Source organism: Saimiri boliviensis, chromosome 10 (assembly GCF_048565385.1).
Source record: "Saimiri boliviensis isolate mSaiBol1 chromosome 10, mSaiBol1.pri, whole genome shotgun sequence".
In the NCBI taxonomy this organism is placed as follows: domain Eukaryota; kingdom Metazoa; phylum Chordata; class Mammalia; order Primates; family Cebidae; genus Saimiri; species Saimiri boliviensis.
In genome coordinates, this window is record NC_133458.1 from 111,775,929 (window position 1) to 111,799,892 (window position 23,964).

Sequence of the window (23,964 nt, forward strand, 5' to 3'; positions counted from 1 at the left end):
TAAAAATTTTAAATATAAATCCTAAGTTGTGGTACAGTTGTGTAGAGAAGCTGAAAAAACAACTTTCCTATGAAAGGGGACATTTCTGGGACTGGAGATTTGCTGCAAAGATGAGCAGCAGCAGAGCAAGCTTGGGATTTGAAGGTTGCATCAAGGAGGGTGAGGGCAAGGGGCCTGCAGGTGCAGCAGGAGGAGCCCTGGTGGAGGGAGGCATGGTGAAACTGATGAGATAATAAGAGCGAAACTTACCAGGGTGGGGAAGGTTTCCTCAGTCCCCAGCAGGCTTGAGTTGGTGGGGGCCCCTCCTTGCTGTCCTTCCATTAGGGGCCTCCGCCTTTGTTCATGTGCCTGTTGTACCAGTCAGACCCTGTAAGGAGCATGCCCTGGGGAAGCTGCAGATAGAGCTAGCACTTGTCCTGCCTTCTGAGGAGCAGGCCGTGACTCTGACTGACTGGATTTTCCCTGGGGTTTGAGTAGGAGCCACTGAATTCAGTGCTGGAAGGGCCCAGAAGTCTGTTGACCCAGGAGGGAACTTCCTTTGCAGTGATGTCATCTCAGCCTCGGTTTAATAGATGTAAAGTGAAAATAACAGTAACTCTTAAATGGGTCATGAGGATCAAATAAGGCGATGCATGGCAAATTTGTGCAGACTACCAAGGAAGGACGCCCAAGGTCCCAGCAACCAGCAGCAGCTAAAGTGAGGGCGGGCAGACTCCTTCTCCCCCACTCCCCCCGTCCCCCAGCCAAATATCTGAGCTAAGGACGGTCTTGACATTTTTGAGTCGGTTAGTGAGGGGGAAAAAAAACCCCAAAAGAGTATAATTACGTGACAGACAAAAAGTTTGTGAAGTTCAGCCGGGCGCGGTGGCTCAAGCCTGTAATCCCAGCACTTTGGGAGGCCGAGGCGGGTGGATCACGAGGTCAAGAGATCGAGACCATCCTGGTCAACATGGTGAAACCCCGTCTCTACTAAAAATACAAAAAATTAGCTGGGCATAGTTGTGCGTGCCTGTAATCCCAGCTACTCAGGAGGCTGAGGCAGGAGAATTGCCTGAACCCAGGAGGCGGAGGTTGCGGTGAGCCGAGATTGCGCCATTGCACTCCAGCCTGGGTAACAAGAGCGAAACTCCGTCTCAAAAAAAAAAAGTTTGTGAAGTTCAGATCTCGGTGACCTTAAGGTTTTACTGGAACACAGCCATGTTGGTTCCATTGCTTGGCTTGACTCCCTGGGGGCTGGGGAAGTGAAACTGAAAAGAGAGATGAGCAGGCAAGTCCGGGTAAGAATCCCCGGACTTGAGTGTAGGTTTGGGAAACCCTTCAAAAGCACCAGCCCAAGAGCCTGGGGGTGGGGAGGGGGACTGAATTTGAATTTGCCCAAGAGGAGCGCCAGGTCTAGCCCAGGGTGGAGCCAGAAGCCGCCCACTTGGGAATTTGGGGATTTTTCAGGCCAGTGCCCTCTTATCGAAGATAGTGCATGACTCAGTTTTGTTAGGTACTTGAATAAGTACTTTCAGTTTTACCAGGAATGTATTCACTTTAAGGTATTTGAGAGAAAAAAATAACCTAACGGCAGTGGCTCATGCCTGTAATTCCAACACTTTGGAAGGTCCAGGTGGGCGGATCATAAGGTCAGAAGATCAAGATCATCCTGGCTAACACGGTGAAACCCCGTCTCTACTAAAAATACAAAAATTAGCCAGGCTTGGTGGCACGCACCTGTAGTCCTAGCTTCCTGGGAGGCTGAGGCAGGAGAATTGCTTGAACCTGGGAGGCGGAGGTGCAGTGAGCTGAGATCACACCACTGCACTCCAGCCTGGGCGACAGAGCGAGACTCCATCTCAAAAAATAATAATAATAAATAATAAATAACCTTAACTTGCATATGGATTACTTTAAAAAGTGGAATGACTGAAAGACAATAGTTAAACTTGTGCTTATGATTACAACAAATCTCAAAGGCAGCACATGAATGACTGAAGTCTGGGAATTCTGGAGTCTGCCCTCTGACCTCCCTGTATGAGGGGAAGGGGTGAAAGAGAAATGCCCCCAGTCTGTTTGCAGGATGAGACAGAAATGTGTCCATTTGACCTTTGATGAAAGAGTTGCCCCAGTGTTCCTAGAGAATGGGTGTGACCTGCCCTAGTCGGTCCTGGGATGAGAAAACTTTCCCCAGTCTGCCTGGAGGCTAAGAGAACTGCACTCCTCCCTCTTCTTCCAGGAGGCGGGCACCAAGTGTCAGGAATGCAGTGTTTGGAGACTTTGGCCACTGCCCACATGCAGCAGCTCCCCAAATGTGCTGCCTCATCTTCAAAGCGCAGGGACCGCACAAAGCCATATGCCTGGTCCTCACTGCAGTTTATGGGGGATCAGCCGGATACAAGCACAAGGCAGAAGACAGTTACCAGCACAGGGGTCCCACTGAAGGCCAGCCCCATGCAGAGGATGCTCTAGGGTCCTCTGTCCCTCCCCCATGGCTGGGGTGGAGAACTGCAGTGCTAGGACTGCATAGTGCCCTTGGCAGGTCATACGAGAAGCTTTGCTCATCTACACCCCAGTGTGACCTTCACACCTCAAAGAAGGCTGTTGCCCTCACCCCAAAGGCCTGGGCATTAGGATCCTTTCTCATTTTTGTATTAAGGTACAATGTACATACAGTAAATCACATCTAGTGTTCGGTTCTGAATTGACAGACACACAGAGCTGGGTAACAAAGATCGTGTCAAAAAAAATCTTTCTTTAAAGTCCCACAGGTGACTCTAAAGTGCTGCCAGGGTTGGAAACCAACCCACAGAGTCTTGTCTCCTGCTTGTGGGTGGAGGGGAGCTTCCGAAGGAGGCCAGCAAAGAACCCTCCAGAGCTGGGAGGACCCAGCATCCGGCCCCTCGGCCCTGGCGTGCAAGCGGGTCAGACCGTTAGGCACAGCCGCCCTGTGGGGCACAGGGACAGGAAGCAGGGTTTAGAGCACCTCGAGGGGGAGGGAGTAACAAGTGGGGAGGGCAGCCCCTCCCAGGACCAGAACCCACTTCCTACTTTACACCCGCACTGGAGGAGGCTGGTGGGGCGTGGGTGGGGGGCCCTCCCCCAGCCTTCCCTTCCCCTTCTTTTCACTGCCCCGCCGGCAGGCACAGGAAGGTGAGGTAACCTGCTCTGGGTGTTTCCAGCCAGCAGGATGGAGGACGAGGAAGGCTCTGAGTATGGCAAACCTGACTTCGTGCTTTTGGACCAAGTGACCATGGAGGACTTCATGAGGAACTTGCAACTCAGGTAGGTCCCCAGCAGGCTCCCCTCCCCCAGGGTCTCCCACCCCGAGTCCTTGAAGAAATCTGAGGGGGCAAGGAAGGCACGCTGCTGTCCAAGGACGAGGCAGTGGCACATACCCACCCAGACCAGCTGGGACTGAAATGAGCGCCTCAAAGCATGGCCCCGGGGGACAGGAACAGACAAGAAAGCAGCTGTCCCTGTCAGGGCTGTCGAGTCAGCACTGGCGCTACCCACCGCCCTACCCTGCCCCACCCCTGCCTCCCGCACGGTCCAGACATCTTCTGCCCCCTCTTTCCTGCTCGATGGGGCCAGGGCATGACGCTTCTCGGAGAGATAGTCATCAGGCACTGTCTGTCCAGGAGGGACCGGGGCTGTGCCGTCCTTCCAGCTACTTCCCAGTCAGTTGTTGATGCTCCCTGGAGTCATCTCACGCATGGGGTCTGGCCTGAGTCCTGGGGACACTGAGGTGAAGCAGTCAGGCCCCACCCTAGGGTCCAAACAATCCCACCATGTGAGGTGATGCTCTTGCGGGGTGCACGGAGTATCACAGGACACGGTTGGTAGAAGTGATATTGGAGCCCAGTGACCATCAAGGAGGGCAGGGAGAAGCCCGGGAGGTGGGGACATGGCACAGTAGGGTGGCTGTGCAGACAGCTGGGCTTCATGCCACGATTCCCAGGGAGGAACAGAAGGCCTCCTGCTGTATGCTCGGGAAGCTCCCTGGGGAGAACCTGGGGACCAGGAGCCCCACTAAGCGCAGAAGTCAAGAGACCACGAGCCTGGCCCAAGGAGAGGAGGGCTAGCCAGGAAATGAGCTAAGCACTTTGTGCACATTGTTCTCCTCATTCTTACAAAATGAGCTGATGAAACACTGTCCTCTCCATTTTGATGATGAGAACACTGAGCCCTGGAGACGTGGGTGACTTGCACCCCCACCCCCAGCTTGTAGGAGGGCAAGAGTTAGACTCAGGAAAACCCATGTCAGAGGAGGTGGAGAAAGAGGAACCTCAGGACAGGCCCACCCAAGACAGGCTGCCGGGAAACTGGGAAGGGTGGGTACCACACACCAAGGGGAGATGGGTCTGAGGGGCAGGCCTGCCAGTCCTCCTCCCAGGGGCAGAAAGGTCAGAGAAGGGCAGACATCTGCCCCCACTGATGACCAAGTTTGTGAAGGAAAGGGTCAAGAAGCCTGAGGCTGTGCCAGGGAAGAGGCAGCAGCCACTGGCCACAGGCTTGGGGGTAGGGGGTGCAAAGACAAGCACATTGGGTGCTGGGCACTGCGATCCCAACCCCCTCCCTGTCATCTGGGTGGGGCTGGGTGGGGTCCCCTTCTGTCTCTGGGTTCCCGCCCAGGCCTTGAGACAGGAAACAGCCGACGAGGCCCCTCCTTCCCCTCCCAGCCCAGTCACTCCTTCTCAGCCCCATCTCCCCATCTGCCCTCGGTGTTCATCCCAGGAGCCAGCCCTGACTCGCAGCGCCCAGTGCAGTCTTGGGCAAGTCTGCTCCCTTTGCAAAATGGGTGGTCATGATTCCAGTGACCTTGGGACCCCTGTGGAGAACACTGTGGACCCCAAACTCGATGCTGCAATGGGGACAGGTTCCAAGTGGCTCAGCTCACCCAGGATAGCACCAGGGAGATGCCAGGTCAACACCTGCCCCCTTCCCTTCTCCATTCTCAGCCCCTCGCAGTGGGAGTGCTGGCCTACTGGGGCCAGGCCCTGCTGTGGGCTGTGGCGAGAGGCCTGTGGGTGCCTGTAAGCCTGTGAGTGCTGAGGTCTGCCCCTGCTGTGTCCAGGTTCGAGAAGGGTCGCATCTACACCTACATCGGTGAGGTGCTGGTGTCCGTGAACCCCTACCAGGAGCTGCCCCTGTACGGGCCTGAGGCCATCGCCAGGTACCAGGGCCGAGAGCTCTATGAGCGGCCGCCCCATCTCTATGCCGTGGCCAACGCTGCCTACAAGGCAATGAAGCACCGGTCCAGGGACACCTGCATCGTCATCTCAGGTATCTGTCCCCGCAGCTGGGCCCTCCCCCGAGCATCTTCATTTGTGAACATTTGGGAGGACCATTAGAGCATCTCCTGCACCCTGTGTCCTGGTGGGGGCCCTAGGACCCCATCTTGCCAGTCTTTGGGGTATAAATGGACACAAGGGAGCTGCAGTAAGAGAGCCAACCTGGCTGATGCTGTCACCTCTGGTCTTTCCGGCAGGGGAGAGTGGGGCAGGGAAGACAGAAGCCAGTAAGCACATCATGCAGTACATCGCTGCCGTCACCAACCCAAGCCAGAGAGCTGAGGTGGAGAGGTGAGTGGCAACGGGCAACCCTGGGCCTCAGCATGGCAGGCCAGAGACCTCTGTATGGCCGGAAGGGCCGGCTCTGGGGAGCGAGAGACAGGAACTGGGGCCTAGCTCAGGCCAAGTTCAGCAGGAACCTGGGGAGTTTCCAGGTAATGCCAACAGACCCAGAGGTGAGACAGGCTGACCCATGCCAAGGACTTCTCCAGTGGGTGGGTGAGACTTAGCCAAGGGACATGGGCCACCAGCTGGGAGGAGGCAGCAGCAACAGGTAGGATGAGGATAAGTGCAGCAGGAGCTAGAGACACCTGAAATGGTCCCTGGACAAGGGAGCAGGCTCCCCATGGGGGATTCCATGGAAACCTGGAGAAGCTGGTGGGCCTCGGCCAGGATGGCCAAGCATGCCAGGTGGCTGTGTGGGTGATGGCCAGGAGCCTGCAAGCCAGGAAACCAGGGCTGTCCCTTATGGAAGCAGTGTCCTGTGTCCGCGCCTGTCTCTTCCTGTCAAGAGGCAGTAAGATGGGTGAGATGGGATTCAGGAGGGACAAGCAACGTCAGTTCCTGAGCACGTATGGCCAGCACCACTGCCCACGCCTGCAGCCGAAGGTCTAAGGCCCAGTGGTCAGAACAGCCCCTCCTCCCCAGGCTGCAGCTGAAGCCTGGCAGGGGAAGAGGTAGCCATGGGAAACAAGGACCCCAGTGCTATACAGACCGTGCTGAGCACAGCCAGCTTGGCAAGTACATTTCCCGGCCTCTCGGAGGTGAAGTGACCATCACACAACCTCAGAGGCAGCACTGGGCGAGGCCAGGCCACTGGCTCCATCTCAGCAAGTTCAGAGGAACCCATCCTGAGATGCTGTGATTTCTGTTGGGAAGACGTGGGGGCAGGGACAGCATTTCCCAGTGGGAAGCCTTTGCCTTGAGCCCCAGCCCCTCTGCCCCCACAGGGTCAAGGACGTGCTACTCAAGTCCACCTGTGTGCTGGAGGCCTTTGGCAATGCCCGCACCAACCGCAATCACAACTCCAGCCGCTTTGGCAAGTACATGGACATCAACTTCGACTTCAAGGGGGACCCGATCGGAGGACACATCCACAGCTACCTCCTGGAGAAGGTGGGCAGGTGGGCTGACGAGACCCCCGTGCGGAGCCTTGTGGGCAGGTGGGCTGACGAGACCCCCGTGCGGAGCCTTGTGGGCAGGTGGGCTGAGGAGACCCCCTTGCGGAGCCTTGGCCAAGACCCATCCCAGGCCTGGGAATGTACCTATCCTGACGGTGCAGCTTAGGAGCGCTAGGCTCTCTCTCCCTGTGGCCCTTCTCTGGGCCTGTGTCCTCATAGTCAGGGCTTTCTGACCCCCAGCCTGCCTTGCACCTGGGAATTCCCAGGCCTGAGTCCATCTGCCCCTCTCTCCTCAGTCTCGGGTCCTCAAGCAGCACGTGGGTGAAAGAAACTTCCATGCCTTCTACCAGGTAAGCCACTGAGGGCAGGGGAAGGAGGAAAAATGGGATGGGGAAAGGGAGAGCAGCAAGCCAGGCCAGCTTGTGACCCTTCCATCACTACCGCAATTCCCCCTCTCTGCCCACTCAATCCACCTAGCCCATTGTCCCCACTCCCCACCACACGCACCCCAAACAGCACCCCAGACCCCAGAAAGAAGAGGGTGTGAGCTCCTGGGGAACAAATGCAGGGTGTCCCCTTTATCGGAGACACTTGCAGATGAGGGCTCTCTGGAACCCAGAAAGTGTCTCTGTGAACAGTAAGCTCCTCACTGAGGTGGACATCCTCTGGGATACAGGCAGTGTCTCTACTGGTATCAGAGCTCAGCACTGAAATGCTCCTCGGGACACAGGCATTGACTCTGAGCACCTCTCTGAGATAAGCTCTCCCAGGGACTGTCTCCACAAGCTTTGACGCCCCACTAAGGTGGGAGCTCCCTGGAAACAAACAGCATCTCTGCAGTCTCAGAGCTTGACACTGAAGTGGGGCTCCCTGGCACCCCAGCGGTGTGTTCCCAAACTCTGGGCTGCCCACCGTGTCCCCCGGGACACAGGCAGTGTTTCCACAGACGCTGAACTGCCCCACTGAACTGAGAGCACCCTGGGACTTGGGCACTGTCTCTAGGGACCCGGAGCTCCCCACTGAGTTAGGAGTTCCCCGCAGTACAGATGCGAACCCAGCAACTCTCAGCTCCCAGAGCAGCCGGAGCTCCCCGGGACACAGGAGTGTCTGCACAGACTCTGGGCTAGCTTCTGAGGCCTGAGCTCCCTGGTACACAGGCGGTCTTTCCAAGGACTCTGAGCTCCTTACTGAGGTGGGGGCCCCCTGGGAACTCTCCAGTGAGTCTGCGGTGAGGTGGGAGCCCACTGGGAAACCAGCAGTGTCTGTGTGGACTCTGAGCTCTCCTTGAGGTAAAAGCGACCTGAGACCCTGGCAGTGTCTCCAAAGACGGAGCATCCCCCTGGTGGGAGGCCCTGGGAACACAGAGGGCGGCTCCACAATCTCTGAGCACTCAGAAATGAAGCTCCCTGGGACTCTGGCAGGATATCTTTCTCGCTCTCTCTCTCTCGCTCGCTCACTTTTTTTTTAAACATCATTTATTGCTAACATGAATTCAAAGCAAGTATACAGTTTTTGGATGCTAGAACAAATAAGAAATCAAGACACGATTGCCATCATAAAATCTTAATCTTCAGAGAACAACGTTTTCACAAGGTTGGCCTGAAGACACACAGATTCTACCAGTTTTTTTTTTGTTTGTTTGTTTTTTGAGACGGAGTTTCGCTCTCGTTACCCAGGCTGGAGTGCAATGACGCGATCTCGGCTCACCGCAACCTCCGCCTCCTGGGTTCAGGCAATTCTCCTGCCTCAGCCTCCTGAGTAGCTGGGATTACAGGCATGCGCCACCATGCCCAGCTAATTTTTTTTTGTATTTGTAGTAGAGACGGGGTTTCACCTTGTTGATTCTGCCAGTTTTTGACGTATTCCATACTTAAGTAGTGTAGGCACTGCTGTAACTATCAGGTTTTTTTCTGAAGCCATTATTTAGAGTTTTCTAATAAGGCTTGTCTCCTGCTTGGCAGTAGATGAACACACATCCTTCACGAACGTGCTTCAGCCCCTCTCGTACGACTGGTTCAGCCTGCACACAGTCGGGGCACCCGCTTTTCCCTCCGGTGTCCTTAGAACCCATAAAGGAGGCGAAAATGGTCTTGCCATTGTGCTGCTCCCCGGCCCGGTGGAACCCGAAGCCAGACACGCTCACCTCCTCTTAGTAGGCCATTAGCATGACTTGGAGCTGCTGCAGGCAGGGCCCACATGGGCCTCCGGCAGGGTCTCTACAGACTCTTACCTCCCCACTGAAGTGGGAGATTTTGGGACGTGGGCAGGGTCTCCATGGACTTACAGTTCACGATTGAAGACGGAGTTCGCTGGCACATGGCAGTGTCTCTAACGACTCTGAGCTCCGATGAGGGGATTGCCCCCTGGGATGTTGCCAGGGTCTCTGCAGACTCTGAGCTCCCCATGAGATGGGAGCTCCATGGGATTTGGGCAGGGTCTCTGTGAACTATGAACTCTCCACTGAGGCAGGAGCTCCCTGGGACACAGGGAGTTTTTTTTCACAGACTCTGAACTCCTATGAAATGGAGCTCTTTGGAACACGCACAGTGTCTTTAAGGACTTTGAGCTACCAACCGAGGTGGGAGCTCAGTGGGACACGTGAAGCAGTGTCTCCATAGACTCTGGGCTGCCCACTCAGGTGGGCCTGGTCTTGGACACAGGGAGTGTCTGCCAACTCTGGGCTCTGCTCTGAAGTAAGAGCCCCCTGGGACAGGGAGATATCTCCTTGGCCTTTGAACTCCCACCAAAGTGGAGCTCACTGGGACAGTGGCATGTAGGGCCACAGCCCTACAGGGTTGTGGGGTGTCCCCTATCACTGTGCTGAGGCACTGGATCCGAAAAGTAAAGAAACAGGACACAGATGGACTAGAAAAGACAGCTGGGCTCGGGGGGCCACGCCACTTACAAACAGAGATAGGCGAGGCCACAAATGCCCAGAAGCGTCTGTATTTATTGGGTACGAGACAGTGGGAATGATAGTGAGTGAGGTCATCTTAAGGACAGTGATAGGGTCAAGACAATCACGTGAGCAATGAGCAAGGGGTCCACCCTCATTAGGTCACCAAGGCAAGGAGGTGGGCTGTGTGCAGTGAAGAGGGTGCAGTGTGCAATATCTCTATCTAGGGGCAGGCTACTTCTAAGGAACTCCACAGGAGGATGCTTTGAGCAGCAACAGAGCTGACAAGGTCCACAGCCACCTGCTGGCAGCTTCCAGTGATTTCCATAGGAGGATGATCTGAATCACACAGTAGCTAGAGAGCTGACAAGGGATACAGTCACCAAGCGAGATTATCCTGGAGGAGTTTTAAGCCCTCGGAGTCTCGCGGGATTGCCGGTCTGAGGGCGGCGTTCCACAGAACTGGACGCAAGGTATCACAACTCCTTTTTCAGGAGGAGAGGCTCTTGCCCCAAGCCTGCCATACAGCAGGGTATCTTTACAATACTAAACGCTGCCGCCTGGGTCAAAGATTCTTGTCCTGGTATAACTGTTTTTCCCTTAAATCATGCTCTGCACCGTGTCTGCTCTAGCCATTCCTCTGACTATAAGCAAGACATACATATATATATATATATATATAGCTGTTTATCCCTTAATTCATGCTCTGTATAGAGTCTGCTCTAGGCATTCCTCCGACTATGAACTAAGATATAATTTTATACATATATATGGAAATAACTCAGCAGTAAGATATTCTTCAGGCACTAATTATTCCAACTCTAAACTAATCCATGACTATATATAATGAATTATATGAAGGAAACAACTGAGTAATAACACTATAAACTAAGATATTCTTCAGGCACTAATTGTGCCGGGGATCTGCTTAGCTCTCCTTCCTCTGTGCCCAGATGGGGGGTTACCCACAGTGGCAGTGTGTCCATGGGCTCTGACTTCCCACTGAAGTGGAGCTCCCTGGGACTCAGGCAGTGTCCAAGAACTCTGAGCTTCCCTCAACCCCCTGGAACACAAGAGGTGTCCATGCAGACTCTGAGCTTCCATGAAGTGGGGCTGTCTGGGCCACTGGCAGTGTCCGTATGGTCTTTGAGCTCCTCATGGAGCTGAGAGCTCCCTGGGTCATGGGCAGTATCCCCATAGACTCCACTCCCCTCCGAGGTGGAAGCTCTCTGCGACATGACCATTGTCTCTGTGGAATCTGAGCTTCCCACTCGGGGGAGCCCTTGGGATACAGGGCAGCGTCTCCACAGACTGAGCTCCCACTGAAGTGGAGCCCTCTGGAATAACAGCAAGATCTCCAGGGACTCTTACCCCCTCCAGTGAGGTGGGAACTTTTGGGACGTAGGCAGTGTCTCCATGGACTCTGAGCTCCCTGCTGAGGTGGGAGTTCATTCCGCACTGGCCGTGTCTCCACAGACGCTGAGCTCCCTAGGATGTCGGCTCTCCCTGGGAAGAGAGCCATGTCTCCACAGAACTGTGCTCCCTACTGAGGTGGGAGCTTCCTGGAATAGAGGCAGGGTCTCCAGTAACTCTGAGCTCCCACTGAAGTGGAGGTCTTCAGGATTCTGCAGTTTCTCCAGACTCTTACCTCTTCACTGAAGTGGAAGTGGTGGGACCCTGGTAGTGTCTCCACATAATCTGAGCTCCTGAGCTACTGAGGTCAGAGCCCCCTGGGTCTAGGGCAGTATCACCACAAGGTCTGAGCTCCCCACCAAGATGAGATCTGGCACCAAGACAGTGTCTTCACGGCAGAGTCATAGTTCCCACTGAAGTGGAGCTCCGTCACCCACTGAACAGCTAAACGGAGCTCACTGGCACACAGAAAATGTTCACACTGTCTGACCTTCCTCCATCTTTGTTGGTTCAATGCTGGAAGGAAGCACAAGTCTGTTTGTTCTCCTGCCTCTGTGTATGTATGGGGGAACATCCTGGGAGCTTATTTGTCTAAAGGGTGTCTGTGTCCTCTAGTTGCTGAGAGGCAGTGAGGACAAGCAGCTGCATGAACTGCACTTGGACAGAAACCCTGCTGTATATAATTTCACACGCCAGGGAGCAGGACTCAACATGACTGTGCACAGTGTGAGTGTGAGGGGCACCAAGGGCTCAAATTGGGCTCAGTGTCAGGGCCTGAGTGTGGTGGCAGGGAATGGGCAGCACTCAGCACAGGCCAGGGTAACGTGAACTGTTTGGGTGAGTGGGGAGGGTGCTCGGGATGGAGGGAAAATGGCTGATGGAGGGGACAGAGTGCGAGGGTGAGAAGGGTGCTGAGGCTGGTGGAATCAGGGTTCAGGGAGGGGACAGGGGACAGGGGTGAGCAGGTGCCTGGGATGGAGGAATCAAGGTTCAAGGGGGACAGGTGTCCTGGACTCAGTGTGACTTTGGAGTGATGGGTCCCTTCTGCCCTAGGCCTTGGACAGTGATGAGCGGAGCCACCAGGCAGTGATCGAGGCCATGAGGGTCATCGGCTTCAGTCCTGAAGAGGTGGAGTCTGTGTATCGCATCCTGGCTGCCATACTGCACCTGGTGAGTCTGGCTCAGAGGTCTGGGAGGGCTACCTCCCCACAGGGGTTTCCAGGAGGCACCCAGGGAGGAGGAGGAGACTGGCTGGAGATTCCCCAGCAATGTGGCTGGGCTGCTTGAGTGATGAGCTCAGTTGGTATGTGGTACAGAGCCATTCTTAGGGCCAGGGCAGCCGGGCACAGTAAAAGCTGAGCATCATGCCGACTGCCTCTTAGTGCAGTCATGGTTTTGGGTGCATTACTCGGTGTCTCTTGACCTCAGTTCTCTCTGAGTGGCATGAGGAGTAAGTACTGCAGGGCTCCTCTGGCTGCGGGAGGATGCAATGGGGTCATTCACATATCATTTGGACTCAAGGCCTTGGCAAAGACTCTGGTGTGCCCCTTCTCCCAATCTTTGGCTGTGTGTGTGCCCATGGTGGCCAGCTGACCACGCTGGTCTGAGAAGGAGCTGGACTCCACTGCATCCATGTCCCCTGCTCTCCATCCTCCTTCCTGTCCAAAGTTGTCCAGGCTCCTTTGGGACATGGAGCCTGGACTGTTCATGGTTTTCCCATCACCAGGGAAACATCGAGTTTGTAGAGACAGAGGAGGATGGGCCACAGAAGGAGGGCCTGGCAGTGGCCGAGGAGGCACTGGTGGACCGTGTGGCTGAGCTGACAGCCACACCCCGGGACCTTGTGCTCCGCTCCCTGCTGGCTCGCACAGTTGCCTCGGGAGGCAGGGAACTCATAGAGAAGGGCCACACTGCGGCTGAAGCCAGCTACGCCCGGGATGCCTGTGCCAAGGTACTTTGGGGACAGACACAGGGAGGGAAGTCCAGGAGGCCTTCATGGGGGAGGCCAGTCCAGAGGCAGCAGGAAGCAGGGTGTTCCTATTCCCCAGGCGGTGTACCAGCGGCTGTTTGAGTGGGTGGTGAACAGAATCAACAGTGTCATGGAACCCCGGGACCGGGATCCTCGGCGTGATGGCAAGGACACAGTCATTGGCGTGCTAGACATCTATGGCTTCGAGGTGTTTCCCGTCAACAGGTGGGTGGCCGGCCAACCGCGTCTCCACCTCTGATGCCCAGTGGCCTTGCCCACTTAGTCCTGGAAGATTTGGCTCGGGTTGGGCAGCAAGAATGTGTGGGTTTCTCCCAGCTAGTCCCTGAGCCCAAGGCTCATGGCTCCCAAGCCTGCCTCAGCTGCACCCCCTGGCCATTGGTGCCCTAATGGAAGGCAGAATTACGAGGGATGAGTAACTCCTGGTTGTGACTCTCAAGTCCACTCCAGAATGCACATGCAGGAGGTGTGGGTGGAGTAAAGGAGGAGTCCAGAGCAGGGAAGCCACAGGGGGCGCTGGCACCAGAACCCTCCATGAACATTAGCAGAGATGTTCAGGGGAGTTGCCAGCCATTACCAGGCACTCCACAAGCAGCAACCTCTCCTCTGAAAAGCCCACCCCACCCCCAGCTTCGAGCAGTTCTGCATTAACTACTGTAACGAGAAGCTGCAGCAGCTATTCATCCGGCTCATCCTGAAGCAGGAACAGGAGGAGTACGAACGCGAGGGCATCACCTGGCAGAGCGTGAGCACTGTGGCCTGGAGGGCGGGCAGGTGTTGAGGTGTGGAAGGGCCTCAGCCCATGGGGAGGGGCCCGGGCTGGCCTGGCAGGTGGCTGAGTGTAGGGTGGAGGAGGGGAGGTGGCCTGAAAGGTCTTAGGAGCCTCTCTGCTGGCTGTATCCATCCCAGGTTGAGTATTTCAACAACGCCATCATCGTGGACCTGGTGGAGCGGCCTCACCGTGGCATCCTGGCCGTGCTAGACGAGGCCTGCAGCTCTGCCGGCACCATCACTGACCGAATCTTCCTGCAGACCCTGGACACGCACCACCGCCATCACCTACACTACACCAGCCGCCAGGTGCCCCCAGCTGTCCCAGTGCTGCCACGATGGGCTGGTGGGACCTGCCCCACAGGCACCACACTGCCCATGCCTCGTGGGGCCTGGGTGGGGACCCAGCTTTGGTGCCATTGTCATCACTGTGGTGACCTTCTCTGCCCCAGCGGTGGGGAGGCAGGGCTATCCCCCCACACACACCTTTTGTGCCTTGACCTCAGTCTGTCCCCATAGCTCTGCCCCACAGACAAGACCATGGAATTTGGCCGAGACTTCCGGATCAAGCACTATGCAGGGGACGTCACGTAAGGGCCCCCTCCCATTACATCCCTGGCCTTCCCACAGGCACCGTGGCATGTGTCATGGGGCAGGAGTGCTTCAGGCAGTGGCTGGGAGACAGGTGTTATGGCCCCTTCTGCCACCTCACCCCTTTAAGACACTGAAAACATGCCCGACAGCAGATTCACAAGTGAAGAGCAAGTGAAGGAAACAGGGTTTGAGGATAGTGGTTAATCATGGCTGCATTCTTCTGGGAGCCTTAAAAAAAATACCCATGTCTCATGTCTGGGCCCAACCCTATACCAGCATCTGTGGGATGGGGGCGCTGCAAGCTGGTGACATGGGGGTGGGAAGGGAGCAGAGGGTGCAGAGGGGGCCAAGATTCTGCATTTCTAACAAGCTCCCAGGTGAGGCCTCACTGCCATACTTGGACCACACTCCCAGTACCAAAGCCTGGGTGTCCTTCAGAGGTTGTCATGATGACTATTAATTTATGTGTTGCTTGCCACATCCCAAATGATTAAGGTGACTCACAGAGAGCTACATGTATTTCATGAGAACTTCTCAAGGAGAGGAAATAGAGTAGATCATGATGGCAAAGAAGCCCAATGTCATCTACATGTATCTGTTCACAAAATCTATGCCCTGCCTGCATGAGGTGGTTCATGCCTGTAACCCCAGTACTTTGGGAGGCTGAGGTGGGTGGATCACCTGAGGCCAGGAATTCAAGACCAGCCTGGCCAACATGCGAAATCCCATCTATACTAAAAATACAAAAATTATCTGGGCATGGTGTCATGTGCCTGTAATCCCAGTTACTTGGGAGGCTGAGGCACAATAATTGCTTGAACCCAGGGAGGTGGAAGTTGTGGTGAGCTGAGATCGCACCACTGCACTCGAGCCTGGGCAACAGAGTGAGACTATTTCTAAAAAAAATAAATAAAGAAAATAAAATAAAATTATATATATATATATATATATTTATCTCCATTTCTTGAGCCTTCACAGGTGCTACAGGTGGAGCCAAGATTTGGCACTAATCTTTCTTTCTTTTTTTTTTTTTTTTGAGACGAAATCTCCCTCCCAGACTGAAGGGCTCCTGCAACCTCTGCCTCCTATGTTTAAGCAGTTCTCCTGCCTCAGTCTTTTGAGTAGCTGGGATTACAGATGCGCGCCACCATGCCCGGCTAATTTTTTTTTTTGTATTTTAGTAGAGACGGGGTTGGCCAGAATGTTGGCCAGGATGGTCTTGATCTCCTGACCTCATGATCTGCCCACCTCAACCTCCAAAGTGCTGGGATTATAGGCATGAGCCACCACGCTGATTCTGGCACTGTCCTTTCTAGCAGTCCAAGAACTAGACAGTGATTTTGAGGCTCTCAGTGCCCACAGATCAAAATTGACCTAGGACTCAGGAGTTCCTAGTCATAGTTTTGGACAGTAGCTGCTGATGTTTATCAAAACTCGGTGGGCGCTGTTCTGAGCAATTGATGTGCACTGAGGCACAGAGAGGTTGAATGGCTTGGGCAAGGTCACACAGCATGCATGTGGTAGATGCAGGACTCAGTGCTAGGACATCTGGCTTCAGAGCTGGGGGCTTAACCACTCGATTCATCTTCCAGGAGAGTAATGTCTCCTGAGGGAGGGAGTCTTAGGTGATCAAAGAGAAAGCAGATGTGAGGGGGAAAGAGAGGAGCCAAGGCAGAGGGAGGAAGAGAGACTGATGGGAAGAGAGTGGGGCTGCTGGGGTCACCAGCACTCTGGCCTGGCAGCCCCCACCCCTGCTCTCTAACTGACCCTGGCTTCTGGCAGGTACTCCGTGGAGGGCTTCATCGACAAAAATAGAGATTTCCTCTTCCAGGACTTCAAGCGGCTGCTGTACAACAGGTGAGCATGGCTTGCTGGGCACCAAAGGGAGGGCCAGGGCCCTGGTGTCTCAGAGACTCTGGGGTCTGACCCCCACCCCCACCTGATGAGTGGGGTGGGAGTCAGGCATTGACTATCAGCAACACGGAGGCAGGCGGGGCCGCTCTCCCTGAGAATGGGTAGGAATGCGGCCTGTGTCTACAGCACGGACCCCACTCTGCGGGCCATGTGGCCAGATGGGCAGCAGGACATCACAGAGGTGACCAAGCGCCCCCTGACGGCCGGCACGCTCTTCAAGAACTCTATGGTGGCCCTGGTGGAGAACCTGGCCTCCAAGGTATGTCCCAAACCTCCCCACCCTGGCTCTTCTGGATCCTTCTCTCTGTCCCCTAGGTGCCAAATAGGGCCCCAACCACCTCTATACACCACAGTGGTGAGGGGAGCGTTCTTGTCCTGTCTGTATAAGCCACATCTGCTCTAGCAGGGGACTCCGCCCACTGCACAGGTGAGACGTGTGGCCTCAGGGGCTGGGCTGAGGCTTGATCAATTATGGGGAACCCAGCCTTCTCCTCGCCCCATTGTCTCTTGAACAGGGAGGGGCTTGGGGAGACCCTGCTGGCAGGCTGGCTTGGGCCAGCCTAGCTCTTGGCAAAAACCCAGGATTCTTCTGGCAGGTGGAGCCAGAGGGACTGGAAACGGGCACGAGCTTTCTTGGGGAGCTGTGGATCCAAAGTCAGAGGGGTAACAGGTGAAGGGTAGGGGAAAGGACATGTTAGGGTGAACTTAACAACAGAACATCAAGAGATGTCAGCCCTTCTTGGAAGGTGAGCAGGAAGGCAGATGGGGCAAGGCCTGCTCCTGTCCCCCTTACTCCCGGGCTGGAACCTGGCTCTGAACCTGGCCTCGCTGGCCTCTGCCCAACACTTAGGACTTCCAGTGCCCTTGTTCTGCTGAGTTCCCTTGTTCCTGACTCTCCTCCTGGCCTGAGAACTTGAGGGCTTGGGAAGCCCCTGGTGTGGGGCAGGGTGCACAGTGCTGCTGGCGCAGACCCTTGCCAAATCCCCTCTGTCCCTGCAGGAGCCCTTCTACGTCCGCTGTATCAAGCCAAATGAGGACAAGGTGGCTGGGAAGCTGGACGAGAACCACTGTCGCCACCAGGTCGCATACCTGGGGTTGTTGGAGAACGTGAGGGTCCGCAGGGCTGGCTTTGCTTCCCGCCAGCCCTACTCTCGATTCCTGCTCAGGTACTGGCACCTGACACCCATCACTCTGTGGGCCGTAGTCCCTGTGTGGAGCCCAAGGGGTAGAGCAGAGGGTCCCCAAACAGCACATCGCAAACAACAATGCAAGGAGGAACCAGCATGCTGCCGGCCTCAAGACACCAAAATGTCTGGGAGGACATGTGTGTGAGCACACACATGTGGGGGTCACACAGGTGGGAACACCGGTGTGAGGACTGTGTGAGGACATGTGACGACGTGTATAGGAAGACAGGTGTGCACAGTTGTCAAAGGTGCCCCAGGAACTCACTGAGAGATTTCTGCCCCGGGGACACTCTGTACCACTGCTGTCCCCTAGGTGTGGGGTGGGAAGGATGGGCTCCATGATCTCTCCCTGAAGCCTGGGCCACATTGCCCTATCCTGTGGTGACAGGTACAAGATGACCTGTGAGTACACATGGCCCAACCACCTCCTGGGCTCTGACAAGGCAGCCGTGAGCGCTCTTCTGGAGCAGCATGGGCTGCAGGGGGATGTGGCTTTTGGCCACAGCAAGCTGTTCATCCGCTCGCCCCGGACACTGGTCACACTGGAGCAGAGCCGAGCCCGCCTCATCCCCATCATTGTGCTGCTGTTGCAGAAGGTGAGGTGGGCGGGGCAGGCAGGCATCTGCTATGGGGATGTGGAAAGCATGTGTCCCAGGGGCCACAAACATTCTTGTAAGTTTCACAGGCATCTCTGCTTGATGGAGACAGGCCATGGAGTGCTCAATAAATGCTTAGGGCCAGGGTTGGGGCTAAGGGTCAGGGCCTGGCTGAATTTGACTGTGTATCCCATCCCGCTTGGCCCACCCAGGCATGGCGAGGCACCTTGGCAAGGTGGCGATGCCGGAGGCTGAGGGCTGTCTACACCATCATGCGCTGGTTCCGGAGACACAAGGTTCGGGCCCACCTGGCTGAGCTGCAGCGGAGATTCCAGGCCGCAAGGCAGCCGCCGCTCTACGGGCGTGACCTCGTGTGGCCACTGCCCCCCGCTGTGCTGCAGCCATTCCAGGACACCTGCCACACGCTCTTCTGCAGGTACTGCCCTCAGCCCACCACACTTTCCATTCAGCCAGCATCCACTGAACACCTGCGCCCATCATCCCGGGCCTGCAGTGCCTGGATGGTAGTACACACCAGCCCCCTTGATAGGTGGGAAGGTGGGTGCTGTGCCACATTAGCTGACTGTCCACATCCCACAGACGGTGCAGACCCCTGACTGTCTTCAGTACTATGGTGGGTATTCAAGGTCCAGGGCTGCAGCCTGCAGGGGAAGGCCCGTCAGAGCTAGGAAGTCAGGGGATTCTGCATCTGAGCAGGGTCTTGAGGGCTGAGTAGGAGTTCTCCAGAAGGAGGGGCACAGAGCATGCTCAGATGGGAAGGTTCTAGGCAGCTGCTATTCTTTGGGCCACCTTCCAGGAACAAGTGTTAGGCACAAGGGGACGAGACCAGAGAGGCCAGCAGAGGGGACATGAAATGCAGCCAGTGCAAGGCTGAGGGCTCAGCTTCCTCCGTGGAGAGGGGGCTCAGGGAGCACATTAACACACAGCATCGGTTTGACTGCATGTCCTCTCCCAGGTGGCGGGCCCGGCAGCTGGTGAAGAACATCCCCCCTTCAGACATGGCTCAGATCAAGGCCAAGGTGGCCGCCATGGCGACCCTGCAAGGGCTTCGTCAGGACTGGGGCTGCCGGCGGGCCTGGGCCCGAGACTACCTGTCCTCTGTAAGTGCTAGGCGAGTCCAGGGTTGCCAGGGGGAAGTGGCCTGCCAAAGAGGGCTCTTGGCTAATGCTGTGTACAGGTCACCCCAGATGTCCTCTACCAGGCCTGGGGTTGTCTGTCCTGGTGGCCCTGCACCCCAGCCCCCACCAGAGCTCTGCAAGGTCTCAACCTGGGCTTCAGGAACAGTGGCCTTCGGGGGTGGGTGTGGACGACAGGAGGGCCAGACTCAGACAAAGCCTAGAAATCAACACAAGAGGGCTCTGTGCCCTCAGGAAATCCAGGGCTGCTCAGCTCACACACATGTCTGCGACTCAGTTTCCGAGATGAAGGATAGTTTTACTTATTCACACAGCGCTGCCATCAACTGAGTCTGGTCCCATGACTCAATCCCAAGAAGTCTCCTCCCCTCCATCTGTCCTCAGGCTGCTGACAATCCCACAGCATCAGGCCTGTTTGCTCAGCGACTAAAGACACTTCGGGACAAAGATGGCTTCGGGGCTGTGCTCTTTTCTAGCCACGTCCGCAAGGTTAGAAGCTGATGCTGAGTTTTGGCGGGGGGGGGGGGGGGGGGGGGGGGAGTGTGGCGGGGGGTCGGGGGGGGGGGGAGTGTGGCGGGGGGTCGGGGGGGAGGGCACTTGGGAGAGACTGGAGGCAACCCCAGCACAGTCCCAGCTGCTCCTGACACTCCCAAAACTGCCGACACTGGGGAGGGGAGCCAGTAGGGACTGCCGGGGCTGGAGCCCTGGTGGATGACAGGGCAGCACCAGCCTGGGCCCAGCCACCTCTCCCACAGGTGAACCGCTTCCGCAAGATCCGGAATCGGGCCCTCCTGCTCACGGACCGGCACCTCTATAAGCTGGACCCAGACCGGCAGTACCGGGTGATGCGGGCTGTGCCCCTTGAGGCGGTGAGCAACGTGGGGTTCGGGCAGTGCGCAGCATCTGCAAGAGGCACTGCTGGGCTGCCCGGGGCACTGCCTCAGTCTTCCCCACTGTCTAGCTGTGATGGCCCAAACCATCCTAAAACTCAGCCGTTGGTGGCAACCAAATTGAAAACCCTGCAGTGGCTTCCCATGCCCACAGGGTTAAGGGTCTGGTCCTATAATCCCCACCAGCACAGCCATCTCCCCCTATACTCCCACACTCTAGCTAAGCCAAATGGTCTCCTGTCCCGACTTGTGCCCGACTGGGGATTTCTCCCACCTGGGCATGCTGGGACCTGAGTCCCCGCCACAGTGTTCAGGGCCTCCTTTGGGATATTGTCCCCCAACTCTGGAAACTTCTGCCGGGCTCTGTGGCCTTCTTGCTCCCTTCATTAGTAGATGCTGTTCCCATAAATTGCCTTGCACACAGAACAGCGCAGAGGTCAAGGCCAGACTACCTCTGGGTCTTCCAGAGTTTCAGGGGTCCCATGACTATCCCAATAGAAGGGGCGGGGAGTGCCTCGCAGTCCGATGCCGCAGCCGGCGAGGCTGTTTAAATGTAGTGAAAGTGACCTAGAACTAAAAACGGCTCCTCCAGGCGGTAGCGCACACGCAAGTGCTCAGCAGCACAGGCGAGCAGTGGCGGCCCTATTGGACAGCAAGGATCTAGAACCCTTCGCCCTGGAGAAAATCCTATTGTGCAGCGTCCCCGCCCAACTTTTCCCCCTCGTCAGCAGGACCGGGAGAGGGAGGAGGGGGCGGTGGGGGGCTGGTGGTCCCGGCGAGGGCGGCGCTCCCGGGTGCAGGTGCGGGTTCGGGGGAGGCTTCCTGGGAGTGGGTGAGTCCGGCCGGGCTGGGGTTCGGGTCCAGGCGGCTGCACCCTGACCCCGCGCTCCGCTCAGGTGACGGGGCTGAGCGTGACCAGCGGAGGGGACCAGCTGGTGGTGCTGCACGCCCGCGGCCAGGACGACCTTGTGGTGTGCCTGCACCGCTCCCGGCCGCCGCTGGACAACCGCGTCGGGGAGCTGGTGGGCGTGCTGGCCGCGCACTGCCAGGGGTGAGTGCGGGCCGGGCGGTGGCGGGCGCGGAGCCCCGGCCACCGGGCCGCCCTGACCCCTCCTCCTGCCGCAGGGAGGGCCGCGCCCTGGAGGTCCGCGTCTCCGACTGCATCCCGCTGAGCCAGCGCGGGACACGGCGCCTCGTCTCCGTGGAGCCCAGGCCCGAGCAGCCAGAGCCCGATTTCCGCTGCGCCCGCGGCACCTTCACCCTGCTCTGGCCCAGCCGCTGAGCGCCCGCACCCTCCGTACCCCGAGGCCACCGACTGTACACCCTCCACGCCCCGCGCGCTGCAAATAAACCCTCTGAGTCCCTCCGCCTGCCTGCTAGCCTCTGCCGCCCCACCCGCAGGGGCTCCGGCTGCCGCCTCGGCCGGGTCGGCCCGCGCCCCGCTTACCCACTGGGGCCCCGACTGCAGGAGACCCGGCGACCCGGCTGGGAACAGGAGCGGCTCTCCAGAGGAATTAGTGCCCTTTGTGCCCCAGCCTTCCGGGTCCACGTTGTCGTCCCTTGGCCCTCTCCACAGGGCTCCTGGCCTTGTTCCTACTGCGCCACTGGGGAAGGCTTGGGGTTCATCTTCGGGCAGGGCTGGGGAGCACTCCTGAGGACAGAACAGCCCGGAGAGCTGTCACGGGATGTGCTGCTAAGCCGTCGAGGCCCAGGGCTGACGCTGTCCCAGCCGCGAGCTGTCCCTGCTGGATGTGGGTATCTGAGGCCCTGGAACCGACCTCTGGAACCTAGTAACTGAGAAACAGGCCCTGCAGCCAAACTCCCAGCCTCCGGAGAAGACCCACAGGGAGGCCTTGAGAGACACCCGCAGCCCCCGGGCTGACCACCCCTTCCCCAGGCCCACGCCAGCCTCGACCTCCAGCAGCTCTGCCAGCCCCTCAGCGGCCCTCAGGCACCAGGCCCTCAGCCCCCTTAGCCCCTTCAGCCCCTTCAGTCCCCCAGCCCCTCAGCCCCTCATCCTTCAGCCTCCTCAACACTCAGCACCCTCAGCCCCTCAGCCCTTTAGCTTCTTCCTCTTTTCCATCAGTTGGTGTCCCCTGTGCCCCCACAGCTTGCTCTTCTTCTTCTTATGGGGTAACCTAAATTACCGCATAATTTAGGGGGGTAATTTAGATTGGTTTGCCACTTTGTTGTTGGGACAGGTTTGCTTCTTTCACCACGGCCTTTGGGTGGCATACGACAGTTTGGGACTGTCCAGTGTCCGTACCTTCTGAGGCCTCCCCTGTTGAATGGCCAGGCACCTGCAGGTGCAGGGGCTCAGGGTCACCTCAGGCCTGCAGGACTGAGTCTGGCTTCTCCTGCCCTGGGGAGGGCAGCTGTCTCCTAGCCCAACCCAAAAGGCCCCGGAAGCCTCCAGCCAACTCCCCAGTCTGTCCCTGGCTTAGGTGGCTTCAGGACTGTGCCAGGCACCTCCCTCATAGGGCAATCAGATGTGAAGGGTCCCTTTCAATCACACAAGCCTACATAGTCCTAGACGTTAGGTGGGTCCTCTGCCCTCTGCAGATCAGAGAGCCTGGCAGCATCTGCCCACTTCCTGTCCACTTTCTCCTCCCTAGTGCACTGGGAGTGGGAGAGCCCAAACCACCTTCGTCAAAGCTCCCCCATATCTTTCAGAAGCCCCACTGCCAGGCTAAGCGGAGGGCCTTAGTGACGAGTGATAACTTTAGGGAAGTCCAGAGTGGTAGACACATCTGGGTTCCAGCTTTCGGGGGGCCACTCCCTGCTTATGCCCACAGCCTCAAGGGGAAAAGGTCATAATTGACAGGTGGTTCCTGGGGTCCTAAGATCCAGCCCAAGGGATGGGATGACTTGCTAGGAAGGGGAAGGTGACAGAAAGTTCACACGCATCACACACCACTTTGACAAACCCGTACATAGCATTCACCACAGTGAAAAGGAAAACTCACAAAGCACGGTCGTTATAGCACTTTGCAAATATCCCCCACCCAGTACCTTTGAGGTGAGAGTTACCATTGTTGCCTAGTTACTGGTAAGAAAACAGAGGTTCCATGACTTGCCTGAGGCACTGGGGGGATGATGTGAGGACTTGTGGCTGATACACTCACTTTTGTGGCTGATACACCAATACACTCACTCTGCAGATGGGGAGTGGTGCCTGCGCACTGGGATGACGTCATTGGCTTGCGTTGGACAGCGCCTAGATAGGAGTCCAGCTTCTACCACTTATTCCAGTCTATCCACATTTCCCACCAACAGAGCGGGTTTACTAGAACCATCCCCTCAAATTGGTATGAGGACTACATGGCATGGCGTGTGATGTCATGCACACAGAGGCAATCCTTATTCTGGGATGTGGGAAGAGTAGATTCCATACATGGGCTTGGGGGGTGGCTTCCCTCATTGCAGTGTCCAGTCCCCCAGCAGCTCTGGGAGTAGGAATGACTGTCTCCGTTTTGCAGGTGAGGAAACAGAACCATAAAGGTGAACTTTTTTCTTTTTCTTTTTTTTTTTTTTTTTTTTGAGACAGAGTCTCGCTCTGTCACCCAGGCTAGAGTGCAGTGGCCTGATCTCAGCTCACTGCAACCTCCGCCTCCTAGGTTCAAGCGATTGTCCTGTGTCAGCCTCCTGAGTAGCTGGGATTACAGGCACATGCCACTGCACCCAGATAATTTTTGTATTTTTAGTAGAGATGGGGTTTCACTATGTTGGTCAGGCTGGTCTCAAACTTCTGACCTCGTGATCTGCCTGCCTCAGCCTCCCAAAGTGCTGGGATTACAGGTATGAGCCACCGTGCCCAGCTCTTTTTTCACATTTAAAGCTAAATTGGCCTCTCCTCAAAAAATGAAGCAGCAGGAGTGTACATGAG

The 23,964-nt window shown here is 56.7% G+C and overlaps 1 protein-coding gene across 4 annotated transcripts; it reads left to right on the forward strand.

Annotated features, from left to right (window-relative positions):
* The first annotated feature begins 3,018 nt into the window (after positions 1-3,018).
* Positions 3,019-23,964, forward strand: MYO1G (myosin IG). 4 transcript variants are annotated; one of them, XM_039462155.2, is made up of 22 exons: positions 3,019-3,264; positions 5,057-5,265; positions 5,471-5,564; positions 6,503-6,668; positions 6,970-7,023; positions 11,598-11,708; positions 12,036-12,152; positions 12,709-12,933; positions 13,031-13,176; positions 13,600-13,714; positions 13,879-14,049; positions 14,260-14,330; positions 16,117-16,191; positions 16,375-16,507; positions 17,248-17,414; positions 17,824-18,031; positions 18,244-18,467; positions 19,008-19,152; positions 19,573-19,677; positions 19,944-20,057; positions 20,975-21,129; positions 21,204-23,962. In XM_039462155.2, the coding sequence occupies exons 1-22, from the start codon at positions 3,170-3,172 to the stop codon at positions 21,358-21,360; spliced, it is 3,057 nt and encodes a 1,018-aa protein (XP_039318089.2). In that variant the 5' UTR covers positions 3,019-3,169; the 3' UTR covers positions 21,361-23,962. The 4 variants fall into 4 exon arrangements, with proteins under 4 accessions (XP_039318089.2, XP_039318090.2, XP_074235836.1 ...); XM_074379734.1 differs by lacking the exon at positions 5,057-5,265 and having other exon boundaries at positions 3,176-3,264; positions 21,204-23,964; XM_039462156.2 differs by lacking the exons at positions 17,824-18,031; positions 18,244-18,467; positions 19,008-19,152; ... (2 more) ...; positions 20,975-21,129; positions 21,204-23,962 and having other exon boundaries at positions 3,020-3,264; positions 16,375-16,675; positions 16,845-17,341.

Bases quoted from the DNA above. Each gene is read 5' to 3' on its own strand.
- MYO1G (XM_039462155.2), top strand. From the start codon at position 3,170: ATGGAGGACGAGGAAGGCTCTGAGTATGGCAAACCTGACTTCGTGCTT. The intron at 18,032-18,243 runs GTGAGGTGGGCG...TGGCCCACCCAG, and splicing joins TTGTGCTGCTGTTGCAGAAG to GCATGGCGAGGCACCTTGGC. The intron at 19,153-19,572 runs GTAAGTGCTAGG...ATCTGTCCTCAG, and splicing joins CCCGAGACTACCTGTCCTCT to GCTGCTGACAATCCCACAGC.